The sequence below is a fragment of the Notolabrus celidotus genome, chromosome 3, assembly GCF_009762535.1.
Source record: "Notolabrus celidotus isolate fNotCel1 chromosome 3, fNotCel1.pri, whole genome shotgun sequence".
In the NCBI taxonomy this organism is placed as follows: Eukaryota; Metazoa; Chordata; class Actinopteri; order Labriformes; family Labridae; genus Notolabrus; species Notolabrus celidotus.
The window spans coordinates 38,848,640-38,867,768 of NC_048274.1; the positions used below are offsets into that span (position 1 = coordinate 38,848,640).

Genomic DNA, 19,129 nt, shown 5'->3' on the forward strand with positions numbered 1-19,129 from the left:
CTCCTGTCCGAAAACAAAGCTTTACACCTTTGTTCACTGGATGAGATATAACAGGAACGTCTTTAGAGATTCAATGTTTTCTGATCAAAGTCTTCTGAAGGATCTGTGTTTACTTGTTTTTGACATGAACACTCCTGAAGCTCTGTCTTGATAGGGGGGCTTAAAGGGTAGTTCAATTTTAGACAGACGTCTACATTTTCTGATACTGCATATATACCAATAAGAAAGAATGTCTGATTGTTGGACTAAAAATCTGATTACTACTGCATACACTTTGTTACAGTGGCTGTTACAGGCTGAAATTAAACATTTTGCGATCTTTAAGAGATGCAAAATGGAAAAAATGAGTCAGCTATCGAGTATGGAGTTCAAGAATCAGCTTGAACACATTTTTCTTTTTGATTTTGTGCTAGTTGGAGATGAACAAAGTGTGGTCTCATATTATAATCAGTAGAGGTGTAATGAGTCATCTACCACATTGATTTATATTTCTATGATCAGACTACATGGATCTGTGCTCGGCAAGTTGGCCTTCCAGACGGCATATATGGATCTAACATTGTTTAAAAGGTAATAAATCAATTGTATCCATACTAGGAAATAACACATTGGATTTAAGCACGGCAGACTTTATATGGATGTGTTTTTTTTTTTACACTTTTAATGATAAAGACGTTAAACGTTACTCAATTCAGGCTGCCTGTCTGTGACGTCATCGCCATGCGCCACCAGACAACAAAACATAGCATGGTGGACGGCAGAGGAGAAGCCGGCGAGCGAGAAATGATCAAGCCACCATTGTGGTCCAGCGTGTGGAAACACTTTGGCTTTTACAAAGATGAAGATGTTTTAAATAAGTGGCTCACTGTTTGTAGGATATGTTACAATGTTACAATGTTACAATGTTACGATGTCATTTAGCAGACGCTTTTATCCAAAGCGACGTACATACGAGAACAAGAACAACACAAGCAAAGATCTAGACAAGAGGAAACAAGAATAGTAAGAGTAACAAAGTGCTTCAAGTCCATTTGGGTGCAGGTACTGCCAAGCAGTGTAAAGGCAAGCAGTGTAAAGGCAAGCAGTGTAAAGGCAAGCAGTGTAAAGGCAAGCAGTGTAAAGGCAAGCAGTGTAAAGGCAAGCAGTGTAAAGGCAATGCACAAAAGTAAGTAAGGATTTTTTTTTTTCTTTAAATAAAATAAGGAACATCTACAATGAAGCAACCAAACAATTTAAGACCTTCCATTATCATCATCAACAATTAACATCACCACAATAATGACCAAAGTACCAAGTGCTGGGTCACTCCAGACCTGAACACAGATTCCCAGAGTAGAGCAGGACAGTGTGAGTCAACTGTAGCTGGAAGACATGATCTGCCACTGGGGACAACAGTGGAGAACAGTCTAGCTAAGTGCATAGTGCTTCCTAAAGAGCTGGGTCTTTAGCTGTCTTTTGAAAGTAGAGAGGAACTCTGCAGATCGAATGGAGTTGGCACATTCATTCCACCATTTAGGGACAACAGAAGAGAAGAGTCCAGCTAGTGATTTTGATTTTGAGGCCTTATGTGCTGGAAGCACTAGGCGCTTCACAGAGGCTGAGCGTAGCGGGTGAGAAGGGCAGTAGACCTGGATGAGGGGTTCCAGGTAAACTGGAGCAGTTTTGGTGACTGCTTTGTAAGTCATGATTAAAGTTTTGTATCTGATGTATGTAAAGGTCAAACAAATGTTACCACGGCAACACCACAAATCTATCCAACCACCTACTAAGGTGCCATTTCACACAACGTTTATATCCATAATTAATTTCTACCTGATTCCCTTACAAGACACTACAGGACTCTAGGACTGTCCAGTATCAAGGTGTTTATTTCACAGTCACACTGGTTGAAAAAGTCACTGAATCGTTTTGGACTTTTCGTTCTAAATGAACCAATATCGTCCTTTAATCATATCGGCAACCACAAATCATGATACGAATCGAATCGTTGTTCAAAATAATTGTTACACCTCTAATACTCAGCTATCAGGGAGGAGTTTTAAGTGTAAATTATGTTTCAATGCGATCCAGGAGCCTAAAGGTGTTGCACACAGCGGAGGCACTCGGCCAGAGGCTGCGCCAGGTCTCCCGCTGTAATTCACAACAGCCGCCACCACAGGCCAGAGGAGGAGAACTGTTTGCATGACATTACTCCATCTTTGGATACATAGTCGAAAAACTGGTACAAACACTCAGTGCAGAGAGATTTCCTAGATTGGCAAAGCTGGCACACCAGTAAGTCTGCAGACCAGTAACCGTCTGCTGTCCTGCCATCTGAGCAGGTTTTCTGCCGCCTACTGATTGTGACCCAGTTGCACTTCCGACTCATAACCAACTGTGTGGTCATGCTTATTTTTCTCAATAAGAACAAGTAGGTAGAAATATGGACACTTTGAGTCTGAAATGTTTCTCTGTTCAGTTCCCTTGTTGCAGCAAATCCACTTTTAGTAGTTTGAGCCTCGCTGTATATGACCATGTGTCTGTGGAGATTAATGTTTTATGTTGATATTCAGTGTGTTGATCGATTTGTCTCTTTTTGTTCTGTAGATGAGCAATACAGTGAGTTATATGCAGTGTGTTAATGTGGCAAACATGACTCAGAGAAAAAACACACATTTGGTAAATGTCTCTGAACCCTGTTGAGTGGAAATGTAGAGCCATGTAGGATGTCACACCACACATGTGAATTGTAAGAGTGAGGATGTTTTCCTTCTTTAAGACCACCCTACTTAAAGGCTCAAGAACACAGCATGGCAGTGAGATCATTAATAAACACAAAGGTCGGTTTTACTCCCCACGTCTGCAGATTTGAAGATCTAGTGGATGATTTTTATTTATCATGGATAAGTGCTAGCGCTAGTTAGCATAGCTACATAGCTACATGTCGTAGCTGTAGCTGTGTACCAAGACACACGTCTACATACTGACAAATAAAACAACAAGAAACACAGAATCTGTGACCAATCCTTCAGAAAAGGTCCCGCTGCCTTTCTGGCAGAGGTCGGTTTTACTCCCCACGTCTGCAGATTTGAAGATCTAGTGGATGATTTTTATTGATCATGGATAAGTGCTAGCGCTAGTTAGCATAGCCACATAGCTACATGTTCGTAGCTGTGTACCAAGACACACGTCGACATACTGATAAATAAAACAACAAGAAACACTAAATCTGTGACCAATCCTTCAGAAAGGTCCTGCTACAGGCGCCTCTCCGTCAGGATCAGATTCTGGATCAGATTCAGAGGGTTGAAGTAACGTGATCTCTGAGCAGCCGTGTATATTCAGCCAACATGTAAACATTAGATCAACGTGCTGGAGAGCCGAGGCACATCCACTTCCTGAGGGGGCGTGGTCAGAGAGAAAACAGACTGTTCTGAGGAGGACTGAAGAAGAGGGTTTTTCAGGCAGACCAAAATCTGATTTCAAAGTGTTTTTTTGAGCATAAACTTTAAAGACATGTTTTGGGGACCTCTTAGACCAATATATATTGATGAAAAAAGCGTGATATGTCACCTTTAATAGAGCAACATAATCCATTCAGATGAAATAAGGTGAGGCCACATTTCACACATTCAGCATCAGACAGTCATTCATCTGAAGAGCTAGCTACATACCTGGTGACCAGCACAGCAGTGTCCACAGGTGGGATATCATCTCTCCCTCCAGGAACGTGGTTGGTGCCGAGGTAGCGCGGTCCTCCAAACTCCTGATACTGCCAGTGACAGAAGCTCTCCAGAGCCCGCTCACCGTGATAGCCCACCTTTAACTTCTCCTACAGAGCAGACAGAGCAAGGTCATTAACTCCTCTCCTGGTGCTGTGTCACAGTTTCCACTTCAGATTTAAGAGTACATACATTAGGCACAGAACAAACAGTGAGATGGTGGATGTTAGAAACAACCATTGTGTCATCTGTCGTCCACTGCTTGAAGGGGCGTACTGGTATTTCTTATGTAAACCCTAATTTTACAAATGATGGGGTTTAAATGATATGAAGGGTACAAGTTATTGTGCTGTGTTTGATCCACGCTGGCTCTTTAAGCTTTTACTTGTTATAATAAAATTAAAGGTGTTTAAAAAAAAACTCTAAAATAAAAAACTTCAGGTGGGGCACTTCCCACTTCTACTTGAATGAGCCTGACGAGCCTGAGGACAATAACTGTTTCAACAGGAGGAATATAATCCACTCCAACTGTATGCTGGTCTGCTGATGTGCAAGTTTCTAGTCAATACACCCACTGAGTTTAAACACAAATATTTACTTAGTAGAAAATGTTATGTTTTAGATGGTTTACACCTTGCACAGTGGGATATGTAGTTTCAAATATTGTAGATAACACAGTAATGACAACTGCAGGCAGCTTTTTTGTACTCTATTTGAAGTAAAGCCAGTTTACTTATGCTGCTTTCAATTAAAGATCATGCAAGATATCTAAATGGAATAAACTAACTAAATGAAATGCATGATGTTGGAAGAAAATAATGAAACGAAAGGTAATAGTGTGAGGAGAAGTTGTTCCAGGTTCTCTTTGCTCCTCTACATCGTCTGCAGAACAGGTGCATAACATTACATACATCGGTTAGAAACAGCTGTTGATAGTGATTAAAGGAAATGAATTCAACTAACAGAGAATTACTTTTTAAATTAAACAAGAAATAACAGTGCTTTTGTTCAAGAGTATGTCCCAGTGTCTGATTCTACATGTATCTCACTAAGTATGATGCTACTTTTACCATACATTCCAAAAAACAAATCATAATACATTAACAGAATAAATATCTGTTTACAAATGTAATATAAATGTATCGTATTTGCTGTAAATAAAATACGATTTTAGAGGGAAAAAAGATTGTATGGTACTTTCCACAATTGCAATATTTATTTATTTTGTAATTTGAAGTAGCAAAAACACATTTAAACATCATTTCTGGGTAATAATTAATTCACTAAAGGGTTAAAACACAAATGTTTCCATAAAGAATTTGCATTGAAAGGATAAAGTCTCCACATGGATATAACACTTAAAGGAGAGGCTGACTGTGTAAGTTGTAACATAGTGATTTCTTTGGATCTTTAATTTGGACATTTAAAAAAGGGGGGGTGGGGGCTCAGGTCTTAGATAGACACACACACATACACAGAGACACACACATGCACACAGGGTGGGGCAGCATCTGCTGACAGTCAGGCTGTTGGGGTCGACTCAGAGTTTAAGAGGGGTCAAAGAGGGTAAAAAGTCAGGCTTACTGGGCGGCTGTGCAGCAGCACCAGCTTGGTGACACGGATGTTGATCCTAACTCCCAGACTGCGGTGGTGAAACATGTTGTAGACCTGCAGGAGACGGACACACATACTCAGACAGATTTCACCAGCAGGAGACGAGAGGACAGACGAAAGAGCTGAGCGGAATCCTTGTTAGAAATAAAGCCTAAACCACACACTGCATTATTACTGTTTAACAGCAGTAAAGTTTAGCATGAAGGTTTTCATTTAGAGCGCCTGGTTGGCGCTAATGCCTCCCTGTGGCTCGGGCACAGGGAGTGCTGGTTCACTGCCATCAAGACAGCAACAGCTGAACCTCATGCAGACTGCAGGCACGTGACCAGCAGAGGAGTTTCTTTTAAAAAGGCTTCAAAAGAAGAACAAACTGAATTAATTCTGTTTTATGGCTTAAACAGAGACAATCCTGTCTTTGCTGTTGATCATGTTTGTATCCAGTGACAGCCAATTACCACTCCAACATCCTGTGTTTGAAGCTGCAGCCTCATGTTTGGAGTCACTGAAGCTGTTTGAAGGCTCCTTGTTAAGATGTGATGAGTGAGTCAGTGCTTTATGGGTATATTTGGTCAGGGGTTTGTGTGGTTGGCCTTTAGATGTGAACTACTTTAATCTACTTAACCTAACCCCCCTCAGTTCTTTTCCCAAAACACACCTGCACCTCTCCTCTCTTCCTGTGCTGCCTCCTTCTGTTTAACTCTGCCAGGATCTGACCTTTCTCTCTCGCACAATGTTTTACAAAAAGTCAAAAATAATCAACTCACATTTAAAATGTTACAAGGCTGGTTGTGAGTGATGTGGCTATAGGAGAAAATCAAAACAAACATGGTATGAAACAAAACCTGCACCAAATACTAGCTGTGAGCCATTTGTAGGTCTAGAATTAACAAGGGGAGGTCTTCCTCTCAGGAAGGCAGATCCCATGGAAGGATTAGTGATCAATCAAATGTGTCACTCTCTGCTGTTATATATGAGGCTTTCCAAAGTTACCTTTTTAACACACTGCATTACACTGACAGGCCAGTGTCGACAAACATCACCCAAAATGTATACAGGCCTTTCTGAATCTGTGTTTAGACATCAGAAATGTGTATTACCACATCCTAACTTCAAGGGAAAGTTGTTTTTTAAATTGAAATTGTATGAGGTTCTTGTCAAAAGTAAGTGTTTAAACCAAAGAGGATCATGTTCATCTCAGCCTCTTTGTAGGGAAGTCAGCTAGACTATCAACCTCTGCAGACGGGGTCAGCTTTTACCTTGTAGTTCAGATGATTTTAACATATTCTGACCTAAACAATAATGACTGCATGCTTAAGTGCTCTTTTGAAGCCTGCAGACAAGAACAGCTGATAAGTGCATTGCAGGGAAAGAGCATGCATGTACCACATCAGTCCAGGATCCTCTGTGGGTAAAACACTGACTACTGGCAAACACCTCATTTAACCTCACTTCATAAAACCCAGACTTTCCCTTTAAAGCATCACATTCTGCTTTGATAGAGGTAAGACAAAGTGAGACGGACATTATATCAGTGTTTCAGCTTCTCACCATGTTCATGACAGTCAGCAGGAACCTCTGAGCGGCCTCAGCACCGTGGTACTGCACCATGTCAGAGTCTGCCACCACCACCGTCTCCACTGTGTACACATCATGCAGGCGGATGGCGTTTCTCTTCCCACGACCATCCTCCCCTGCTTTTGACATCTTCTCCTTCTTCTTCCCTGCAGACAGAAACAAACAGAAGAAAGTTCACAGTTGCTCAGACTCAGTGTCCTCGTCATCAGGTCATGCTCCATCATCCCTGAGCCTGAAGCTATCCTTTAGCCCCTGGAGGTGATACCCACTATCCCTGTAACTTATATTAGACATCCGGCCAAGACCGCACATTCATCTGTTGGCCATCATTCACAGTCTTACTGTAACTTAAGATGAGAGAATGCAGCTTGATGATGGAGATGGCGTATATGACAGCAGTGATATCTGCACTCATTAGCAGATACATGCCTTTAGAGGGTATGCACTGACGTTACTGTCCCACCCTAACACACCCCCTTGGTTGGACTGAGTGGCAAAACGTCCTACAACGTGGTTACTTTGGTAGGGGAAACAAAAAACAGGAGTAAATCAGATGAATATACGGACAACGACTTATGATCAGGGGTTTCCTGGCATGCACATGAGCTTAATTTGAAAGCCAAGGAAGTACACAAAGCAGCAAAAGCAAACAAAATGTTTTGACAGTGATTTTTCATTCTTTTATTTTCCTCCCCAGGAAATATGAACATGATTTCCTTATCATTTTCAACATCTGACTAATATCTGGAGGAATATTCCACAAAACAGGATTATGAAAGCCCCGTAGTGGGATCCTGTCACACACACGGATCATTACCAGATCCTTTTTCATCAAATCTGACCAAAACTCGACAGTAACACAAGATACAAATGCAATATGTAGGGTATTGAAATAATAAGGAAGCAGTGTGACTTAAGGTATGATTTTACCCTGAAGTCCAAACTGAATCACAAGCATTAGCAGTGATTACTTGTCTTCTCTATTCTTTAACTTTCACTAGTCTCTAAAAAGAGAGATCAGACTTCTTGTTAAATCTGTTCAGTCGATCGACTGCAGCTCTTCCTCCTCTGAGAGATCTTCCCTGTTATCGCTACCGCAGTGACTCCACCTATCATGATGTCATGGACGTACCCTCTATGGAGTTTAACAGTGAGCTCATTTGTTGTCTGATAACAGTAACTGCACTTGAGATGCTTAGAGTGTTAAGGCCTAACAGTAAAATATCAGATTTTCAGACAGCACAATATTTGGAACCTTTTTTTTTCTTTTACTAGTGAAAAAGACAAAGTAATGTGTTGATCTCAAGCGCCAACCTCCGGTCTAAAAATATGAGTCAATGCGGAAGTGTTAAAAGCTGCAGTTCATCGAGGATCCGCTTGAGGCTGGCTCCGGAAGTACCGGAAGTCACATACACATGAATGGGGAAAAGACGATCTTTACAGCATTAATAAACATGTTTACAGCCTGGTACAAAAGATGAGTGTAGTCTGAATAGCTCATTTCTCGATGTCCTCTCACTGTGAGGGGGGTGAATTTTTATCTAATTCGGCAATTTTTAAAGGTGACATATCATGCAAAATGGAGTTTTTAATGGTTCTCTACCTGAAATATGTTTCCCTGGCATGTCTACAAACCCCCCGAGAATGAAAAAAAACCATTCTGCCCCTGTTCTGATTTCTCCACCTTTCTGTAAATGTGTGTGAAACCAGCCGTTTCAGACTTCCGTGTTTTTGTTACATAACAACAATATCCGGTCTGTCACGGAGTCAGAGCTCGGAGCTTGTTCAGCCCATAGACTGTATAAAATAATACTGAATCCCTCCTCCGTTTTTCATTACCTGCACAAACGTGTGCTAACAAGGAGCTTAGGAGGGAGGCATGCTAGTTGTAGGCTGTCTTAATAAACACAAAGGTCGGTTTTACTCCCCACGTCTGCAGATTTAAAGATCTAGTGGATGATTTTTATTTATCATGGATAAGTGCTAGCGCTAGTTAGCATAGCTACATAGCTACATGTCGTAGCTGTAGCTGTGTACCAAGACACACGTCTACATACTGATAAATAAAACAACAAGAAACGCAGAATCTGTGACCAATCCTTCAGAAAAGGTCCCGCTGCCTTTCTGGCAGAGGTCGGTTTTACTCCCCACGTCTGCAGATTTGAAGATCTAGTGGATGATTTTTATTTATCATGGATAAGTGCTAGCGCTAATTGGCATAGCCACATAGCTACATGTTCATAGCTGTAGCTGTAGCTGTAGCTGTAGCTGTAGCTGTAGCTGTAGCTGTGTACCAAGACACACGTCGACATACTGACAAATAAAACAACAAGAAACACTAAATCTGTGACCAATCCTTCAGAAAGGTCCTGCTGCCTTTCTGGTAGAGGTCGGTTTTACTCCCCACGTCTGCAGATTTGAAGATCTAGTGGATGATTTTTATTTATCATGGATAAGTGCTAGCGCTAGTTAGCATAGCCACATAGCTACATGTTCGTAGCTGTGTACCAAGACACACGTCTACATACTGATAAATAAAACAACAAGAAACACTAAATCTGTGACCAATCGTTCAGAAAGGTCCTGCTACAGGCGCCTCTCCGTCAGGATCAGATTCAGAGGGTTGAAGTAACGTGATCTGTGAGCAGCCGTGTATATTCAGCCAACATGTAAACATTAGATCAACGTGCTGGAGAGCCGAGGCACATCCACTTCCTGAGGGGGCGTGGTCAGAGGGAAAACAGAGTGTTCTGAGGAGGACTGAAGAAAGGGGGTTTTCAGGCATGCCAAAATCTGATTTCAAAGTGTTTTTTTGAGCATAAACTTTAAAGACATGTTTTGGGGACCTCTTAGACCAATATATATTGATGAAAAAAGCATGATATGTCCCCTTTAAGATATTGAGATTACTAGTCTTCCAATGAGAGGCACAGCTGCCTGTGGGAACACTGCAGCTGTTGGCTAGGAGGCTCAAAGCCCGCCTCTTTACGTCACACTGGCTCGACAGCAGCAATATGTCTGCTGCTGACGATTGGTCTCAAAACAGCGTTCAGAAACAGATGGGTGACGTCACGGATACTACGTCCATATTTTATACAGTCTATGGTTGATCTTTAAAACGCATGCAGGGCTAATCAAAGCTTCAGTATGCTGATTTTGTTCATAAAAAAAACATGAAGCTCTCTGTCTCTTGCTAATAACACTGATTCCATTCAAGCAGCATAAGGATGTTTCAGGTAACCTGCTGTGAAGTGGTTTTTATATGAAATATAATCCAGCCGGCTCCACTGTTAATGCCTCACATCTGTGGGGATGTGAAACTATATCCAAATGGCTCTCTATTAGGTCCTTTCTTTTTATTGAGAGCCATTGGAAAAATGTTTTGGTAATGTTCTGTCTCTATTTGAGGTGTTAGAATAAATCAGTCCTGCAGCTGCTCTTCGTGTTTAAAGACTTCAGACAAACTTTGCAACGAATGAGACTTTTGGGGACACCGTCCTGACTTCGATTAGCACTAGCTCATGTTGTCATGTTCAGGTTTCAACAGAGTCCAGACAGAACTCTTGGGTTACTTTGAACTGCAGGAGCTCAGGAGAGAAGCTCCTGACATTAAAAGTCCTCTCCCACACCTTTTGTACTTGTTTAACACAACCTGTTACTCAAGATTTACTTTTCTTACTTTGAGAAGGACCTCACATTTCTTACAGCTTGGACGGGTTGCAAAAAGCATTCCAGATTCTGGTCTATGTTGACATGATTTCATTAGGCAGCACATTCATCCTGAAAATCTCCCTTTCTACCACACCCCTGAGGTTGTGCACTGGACTGAGATCTGGCTCCTCTGTTGATGAACTCTATGGATGCACAAGGGGGACGAGCTTGTGCTGATGTGTTGTAGGCAACAGTGCTCAGGTAGAGTATAGCCTAATGCTTGGTTTGTATTTAGTGTCCAAATGAGTCACAGGAAATATTCCCAATACCATTAACCAACCAGCAGCTTGAACTATTGAAACAAGATGAGATGCATTTCACATCATTTATCCAAAACTCTGCATAGGGGCACAAGATTTCAACATTTTTGCAGCAGCAGAAATCAAGATTACACTCAGTTTCCTTTTTTCCAGCTCTAAACAATTTCTTCATGATTCAATTTGTGTTGCTTTTCTGCAGAGCTCTGTTGTAACCTCAGGGTTTTTTTTCTGTTGTCTTCTCTTCACAGCTTGAACCAGTCTGGCCGTTCTGCTCTGACCTCTCATTAGAAAGGTGTTTTCCCCATTAGATATGCTGCTCAGTGGAGTTTTTGCAAAATTCATGTAAACTTCAGAGACTTTTGTGCAAAAAATTCAAGGAGATCAGCAGTTACCGTAACACTTGAACTACACTGTCTGGCACCAACAATCCTTCCAGTCTTTTTACATCTGCAACCCAAACACCATCATGTCTGTGTTCATAACTTTGGAGACACACAGCTGGGTTAATTCCTTGTCCTCCTCCATGAACTGTGTCTAAAACTACCATCTGTCTCTTTCTGTGGAGCATCTGTCCATCTGTATGCCAGTCTCAGTTTCACTGTATCTTAAAAGTCACACTAAAGTCAACTGTCTCTGTCTGACCACAGTACTATAAAGCCAATAGCAAGGATGTTACTGTGATTTAATGACAGTAAACAGATGTTACAGTGATTTAATGACAATAAACAGATGTTACAGTGATTTAATGACAGTAAACAGATGTTACTGTGATTTAATGACAGTAAACAGATGTTACTGTGATTTAATGACAATAAACAGATGTTACTGTGATTTAATGACAATAAACAGATGTTACTGTGATTTAATGATAATAAACAGATGTTACAGTGATTTAATGACATTAAACAGATGTTACTGTGATTTAATGACAATAAACAGATGTTACAGTGATTTAATGACAATAAACAGATGTTACTGTGATTTAATGACAATAAACAGATGTTACTGTGATTTAATGACAGTAAACAGATGTTACTGTGATTTAATGACAGTAAACAGATGTTACAGTGATTTAATGACAATAAACAGATGTTACTGTGATTTAATGACACTAAACAGATGTTACAGTGATTTAATGACAATAAACAGATGTTACTGTGATTTAATGACAATAAACAGATGTTACTGTGATTTAATGACAGTAAACAGATGTTACAGTGATTTAATGACAGTAAACAGATGTTACTGTGATTTAATGACAATAAACAGATGTTACTGTGATTTAATGACAATAAACAGATGTTACAGTGATTTAATGACAGTAAACAGATGTTACAGTGATTTAATGACAATAAACAGATGTTACTGTGATTTAATGACAATAAACAGATGTTACTGTGATTTAATGACATTAAACAGATGTTACTGTGATTTAATGACAGTAAACAGATGTTACTGTGATTTAATGACAATAAACAGATGTTACTGTGGTTTAATGACAATAAACAGATGTTACTGTGATTTAATGACAGTAAACTGATGTTACTGTGATTTAATGACAATAAACAGATGTTACTGTGATTTAATGACAATAAACAGATGTTACTGTGATTTAATGACAGTAAACAGATGTTACTGTGATTTAATGACAATAATCAGACGTAACAAAGATTTAATGACAATAAACAGATGTTACTGTGATTTAATGACAATAAACAGATGTAACAAAGATTTAATGACAGTAAACAGATGTTACTGTGATTTAATGACAGTAAACAGATGTTACTGTGATTTAATGACAGTAAACAGATGTTACTGTGATTAAATGACAATAAACAGATGTTACTGTGATTTAATGACAGTAAACAGATGTTACTGTGATTAAATGACAATAAACAGATGTTACTGTAATTTAATGACAATAAACAGATGTTACTGTGATTTAATGACAATAAACAGATGTTACTGTGATTTAATGACATTAAACAGATGTTACTGTGATTTAATGACAGTAAACAGATGTTACAGTGATTTAATGACAATAAACAGATGTTACAGTGATTTAATGACAATAAACAGATGTTACAGTGATTTAATGACAATAAACAGATGTTACTGTGGTTTAATGACAATAAACAGATGTTACTGTGATTTAATGACAATAAACAGATGTTACTGTGATTTAATGACAATAAACAGATGTTACTGTGATTTAATGACAATAAACAGATGTTACTGTGATTTAATAACAATAAACAGATGTTACTGTGATTAAATAACAATAAACAGATGTTACTGTGATTAAATAACAATAAACAGATGTTACTGTGATTTAATAACAATAAACTGATGTTACTGTGATTTAATGACAGTAAACTGATGTTACTGTGATTTAATGACAATAAACAGATGTTACTGTGATTTAATAACAATAAACTGATGTTACTGTGATTTAATGACAATAAACAGATGTTACTGTGATTTAATGACAATAAACAGATGTTACTGTGATTTAATAACAATAAACAGATGTTACTGTGATTTAATGACAGTAAACATGTTACTGTGATTTAATGACAGTAAACAGATGTTACTGTGATTTAATGACAATAAACAGATGTTACTGTGATTTAATGACAATAAACAAATGTTACTGTGATTTAATGACAATAAACAGATGTTACTGTGATTTAATGACAATAAACAGATGTTAATGTGATTTAATGACAATAATCAGATGTAACAAAGATTTAATGTCAATAAACAGATGTTACTGTGATTTAATGACAATAAACAGATGTTACTGTGATTTAACGACAGTAAACAGATGTTACTGTGATTTAATGACAATAATCAGATGTAACAAAGATTTAATGACAATAAACAGATGTTACTGTGATTTAATGACAATAAACATATGTTACTGTGATTTAATGACAGTAAACAGATGTTACTGTGATTAAATGACAATAATCAGACGTAACAAAGATTTAATGACAATAAACAGATGTTACTGTGATTTAATGACAATAAACAGATGTTACTGTGATTGAATGACAATAAACAGATGTTACTGTGATTTAATGACAGTAAACAGATGTTACTGTGATTTAATGACAATAATCAGACGTAACAAAGATTTAATGACAATAAACAGATGTTACTGTGATTTAATGACAATAAACAGATGTAAAAAAGATTTAATGACAGTAAACAGATGTTACTGTGATTTAATGACAATAAACAGATGTTACTGTGATTTAATGACAGTAAACAGATGTTACTGTGATTTAATGACAATAATCAGACGTAACAAAGATTTAATGACAATAAACAGATGTTACTGTGATTTAATGACAATAAACAGATGTAAAAAAGATTTAATGACAGTAAACAGATGTTACTGTGATTTAATGACAATAAACAGATGTTACTGTGATTTAATGACAGTAAACAGATGTTACTGTGATTTAATGACAATAAACAGATGTTACTGTGATTTAATGACAATAAACAGATGTTACTGTGATTAAATGACAGTAAACTGATGTTACTGTGATTTAATGACAATAAACAGATGTTACTGTGATTTAATGACAATAAACAGATGTTACTGTGATTTAATAACAATAAACAGATGTTACTGTGATTAAATAACAATAAACAGATGTTACTGTGATTAAATAACAATAAACAGATGTTACTGTGATTTAATAACAATAAACTGATGTTACTGTGATTTAATGACAGTAAACTGATGTTACTGTGATTTAATGACAATAAACAGATGTTACTGTGATTTAATGACAGTAAACTGATGTTACTGTGATTTAATGACAATAAACAGATGCTACCGTGATTTAATGACAATAAACAGATGTTACTGTGATTTAATAACAATAAACAGATGTTACTGTGATTAAATAACAATAAATAGATGTTACTGTGATTTAATAACAATAAACTGATGTTACTGTGATTCAATGACAATAAACAGATGTTACTGTGATTTAATGACAGTAAACAGATGTTACTGTGATTTAATGACAATAAACAGATGTTACTGTGATTTAATAACAATAAACTGATGTTACTGTGATTTAATGACAATAAACAGATGTTACTGTGATTTAATGACAATAAACAGATGTTACTGTGATTTAATAACAATAAACAGATGTTACTGTGATTTAATGACAGTAAACATGTTACTGTGATTTAATGACAGTAAACAGATGTTACTGTGATTTAATGACAATATACAGATGTTACTGTGATTTAATGACAGTAAACATGTTACTGTGATTTAATGACAATAAACAAATGTTACTGTGATTTAATGACAATAAACAAATGTTACTGTGATTTAATGACAATAAACAGATGTTAATGTGATTTAATGACAATAATCAGATGTAACAAAGATTTAATGACAATAATCAGATGTAACAAAGATTTAATGACAATAAACAGATGTTACTGTGATTTAATGACAATAAACAGATGTTACTGTGATTTAACGACAGTAAACAGATGTTACTGTGATTTAATGACAATAATCAGATGTAACAAAGATTTAATGACAATAAACAGATGTTACTGTGATTTAATGACAATAAACAGATGTTACTGTGATTTAATGACAATAAACAGATGTAACATAGATTTAATGACAATAAACAGATGTTACTGTGATTTAATGACAATAAACAGATGTTACTGTGATTTAATGACAATAAACAGATGTAACAAAGATTTAATGACAGTAAACAGATGTTACTGTGATTTAATGACAATAAACAGATGTAACAAAGATTTAATGACAGTAAACAGATGTCACTGTGATTTAATGACAGTAAACAGATGTTACTGTGATTTAATGACAGTTATCAGATGTTACTGTGATTTAATGACAATAAACAGATGTTACTGTGATTTAATGACAGTAAACATATGTTACTGTGATTTAATGACAATAAACAGATGTTACTGTGATTTAATGACAATAAACAGATGTTACTGTGATTTAATAACAATAAACAGATGTTACCGTGATTTAATGACAAATGCACATATGTAACTGTGATTTATTCACAATAAACAAGTATAATTGGGATTTAATGACAATAAACAGGCTGAAAGGATGCTGAAATAACTACATAGTGTTTCAGATTTGTAAATAGCCAGAATTTAGTATTGACATTTGCAGTTTCTGATGCAGTGTCAGGGTATCACAGTGTGAGGAAATTAGCCCCTAGTAAACATTATTTTGTGATTTGTGTCACCTGACATGAATTTGCATCTTAGTCACATTTCTGTTGACTTCTTATGTGACTATACTGTATTTTTCAAAATGCTTTCGATCTGGACTCATTAGATCAGAGTGCTCCTCCATTCTGATATTTGAATGTTTGGATGTCTGCAATCTTTTAGCACATTGAGATGCCGTCACATTATTTGCTGATTGAAAAGAGAAGGGCCATATGTTCTAACAGCTCCTGTGGTTTGTTATCCTAGCATACTTTCCACAGTTTGAGTATTCCCACATTTACAGAGGGATTTATATAGAGGAACACTTTTCATCAGCCACACACTGACTCACTTTACAGTGCAAGTTTATAGAGTGAGCAACACAAGCAGAGAGATAATCCAGGTGTAATATGACAGGCAAGCCATTGTGTTATTATACAACTATAAAACTTTGGTATTATAGGCTTCTCCTGATATGAAGGATGGAGAGATACAAACAAACAGTACTATCATGTTTTCTAACAAAGCATGTAAACCACAGCACAGTCTTAATCAAACAATTTAAACCCAGGATGATGAGAATGAAAGGATATAAACATATGTTATCTGTGGATACACTGACAGTGTAAGAAAATATCACGCAGAGCAGCAGACCAAGAGCTGGATCTGATAGCAAAGCTCTGCAGGCGGTTCAGTGTTCATCAGTCCTGAAGGCTTGGAACAGCCCCTGAACATGTGTTTACACTACATGTCTGTTTCCATCACTGCAGGCTCAGCTCAACTCTACTTTCATGTCAAACACAGCAGCCTGCTGGGGGATCTTGCCCCTTTTTTCTCCACTAACACAATTCTTCAACTCTGTAATTACTGGAAGCTAAGACTCAAAGGGGGGTCTAAGCCTTTCTTAATGCTCTATCTGGACTGAGTGCTGTTGTGGGAGCACTGCAGGGTCTGGCTCTGGGATATTTTAGTGCTGCAGACTCTCACAAAGCCCCAATGTTTTGCATTTTACAAAACACAGAATGGTGGAGAATGAGAATATCTAGAACAAGAATCTAAATGTTACCAGACAATGTAAGCCTTCACAGGGAAACAAATTACAAGGCGATGCTAATAATAAGGACTTTAGACACTCCAAAACAGTCAAAATTGAGCACAATTTTTCAACACAGCTAAACAATGGACCACAGAGTCTGTGGATAAACAATGTCAAATTGGTTTGCAGGGTGTGGCTATCATTAGCAGAGCTAGCACCACCAGCCTTCAGGTTAGTCCAACAGTAATAAAACAATTACCTTTTTTAACTGAGCAGTAATTATGGTGCCGATTAGCGCAGGTGACGACATTTAATTGTTAGTTGACTAAACATGCACACCCATACAGAGGACCAAGCTCGGACTGCAAAGCTGAGAATAGCAGACAGCCAGGTCCTGAAAATATATAAGTTGAAGTTACACCACAATGGTAACAGCCGTCCCAGCTTAGAGGAGAAGGAAAGAGAGAAAGCCAGAGAGATAAAGGAGCCAACTAGGGGGGTTAGTCTGTCTGATTTAAGCAAAGTTACTGTTGGCCTGGTCTGGAGCCGGATGAGAACTGTGTCTTTTGATTGTTGAAATCCAAATAAATAAATTGCATTGAAAGAGTCTTGTGCATCCCATTCAACAACCTGACCTCCACATCTTTGCTTGAAACTTTGTTATAAAAAAGTCTACTTCCAATGCACAAATTAGATCCACTGCCAGTGTTAAAAGTCAAAGTGCAGCCATAGATGTTATAGAAGTGATTAGGTAACAAGAGATGCAACAAAACACAACATCTTATGTCTCACAGTAATCTTTATGTTTGGCCTATAGTTGTCATATATGAGGTTAGAGTTTTTAGAATCCATACAAAGAGAAGTTTTCAATTTGGGAAGCTATGGTACACACAAGTTCTGACTTTGGTTTCCATGTTTGAACTTATCATATCAGGACTGTTGAAAGATTTCTGCAAACATAAAGTCTGAATACATAAGAATGTTTACTACATTAAAAAAATATTTTAGCTATGGAGTCCGTCAGTCCTCTTTATACACCTACTGTAGCTCAAACTGGACTCATTTACATTCATCAATCTCCTCCCTTATCCTCCTCATCATCATAATAGCTGTTGACATTAATTCCTCTAGTTAAGGCTGCTAAGAGGTTTTAACATTCCTTAATGTATTTAGCTGGCTGGGGGCTGCAGCGTCAGTGTGGGGCTGCTTCTTTGAGGCCCTCAGCAGACACCTCTGCAGAGGCCAACTTCTAGCATGCAATGAGCATTGTATTGTTTGGCCCATCTGGTGTCTGTTTAGCTTGTTTCCTGGAGTGTACAAATGTGACTGATAGATGTTTTGTTCTCTTGGAAGCTCTGACAGGCCTGTGACAATGAAGAGGGCTTCTTGTAACACTGTGTTATAGAATCACCCAAGTCACAGACTCCTAACCAAGAACCAGGAGGGCCCCAAAGTATTGGAAGCCAATGGGCCAGAATAATTATTGCACACTGTATAAAGCTGAGCATCTCACACGTACATTAGGTGTCTGCACTTGTGTTGCTTCTCAAGTAGCTCCATTTAAAAGACTACTGGCCGCAAATGTAGTGATGTCTCTTTTAAAGCTTTGGTATTTTATTATGAAGCCTAATTATGATTTTAAAGCTCTGTTGTGTCTATCTTGCAAATGGCTGAATAAGTACCAGTTAGAAAATGTTGTGACATAAACTGCATTTTAGAATAGAAAAACATGAACAAAGAGCAGGGTCTGTCCTTGGATTCTGGTGGGTAAAATTTCCAACACACATACAACAATAGTTAGGTCACAGTAAGTAAATGAACTCAATCATCTAACCACTTTAGTGTAGCACCAAATCATAAAAGTGATTATGTGGCTTGGAATGCAAATTCTAAGTATTCTCTGTGAGCAATCTTTGGAAATGTTAACAAAAAAACATTGTTTGTTAAAATTTCCAAAGATAGAAAACAACTAGATTGTTTCC

General features: G+C 37.7%; 1 protein-coding gene across 2 annotated transcripts in view; it reads right to left on the reverse strand.

Moving 5' to 3' along the window:
• The window catches only part of adamts17 (ADAM metallopeptidase with thrombospondin type 1 motif, 17), a 142,577-nt gene that overhangs the window by 98,163 nt on the left and 25,285 nt on the right, over positions 1–19,129 (reverse strand). For both annotated transcript variants that reach the window (XM_034680807.1, XM_034680808.1), the window contains exons 4-6: positions 6,864–7,036; positions 5,286–5,369; positions 3,654–3,811 (exon numbers count right to left, since the gene is read on the reverse strand). In XM_034680807.1, coding sequence (XP_034536698.1) covers positions 3,654–3,811; positions 5,286–5,369; positions 6,864–7,036 — 415 coding nt within the window. The remainder of the gene's footprint in view (positions 1–3,653; positions 3,812–5,285; positions 5,370–6,863; positions 7,037–19,129) is intronic.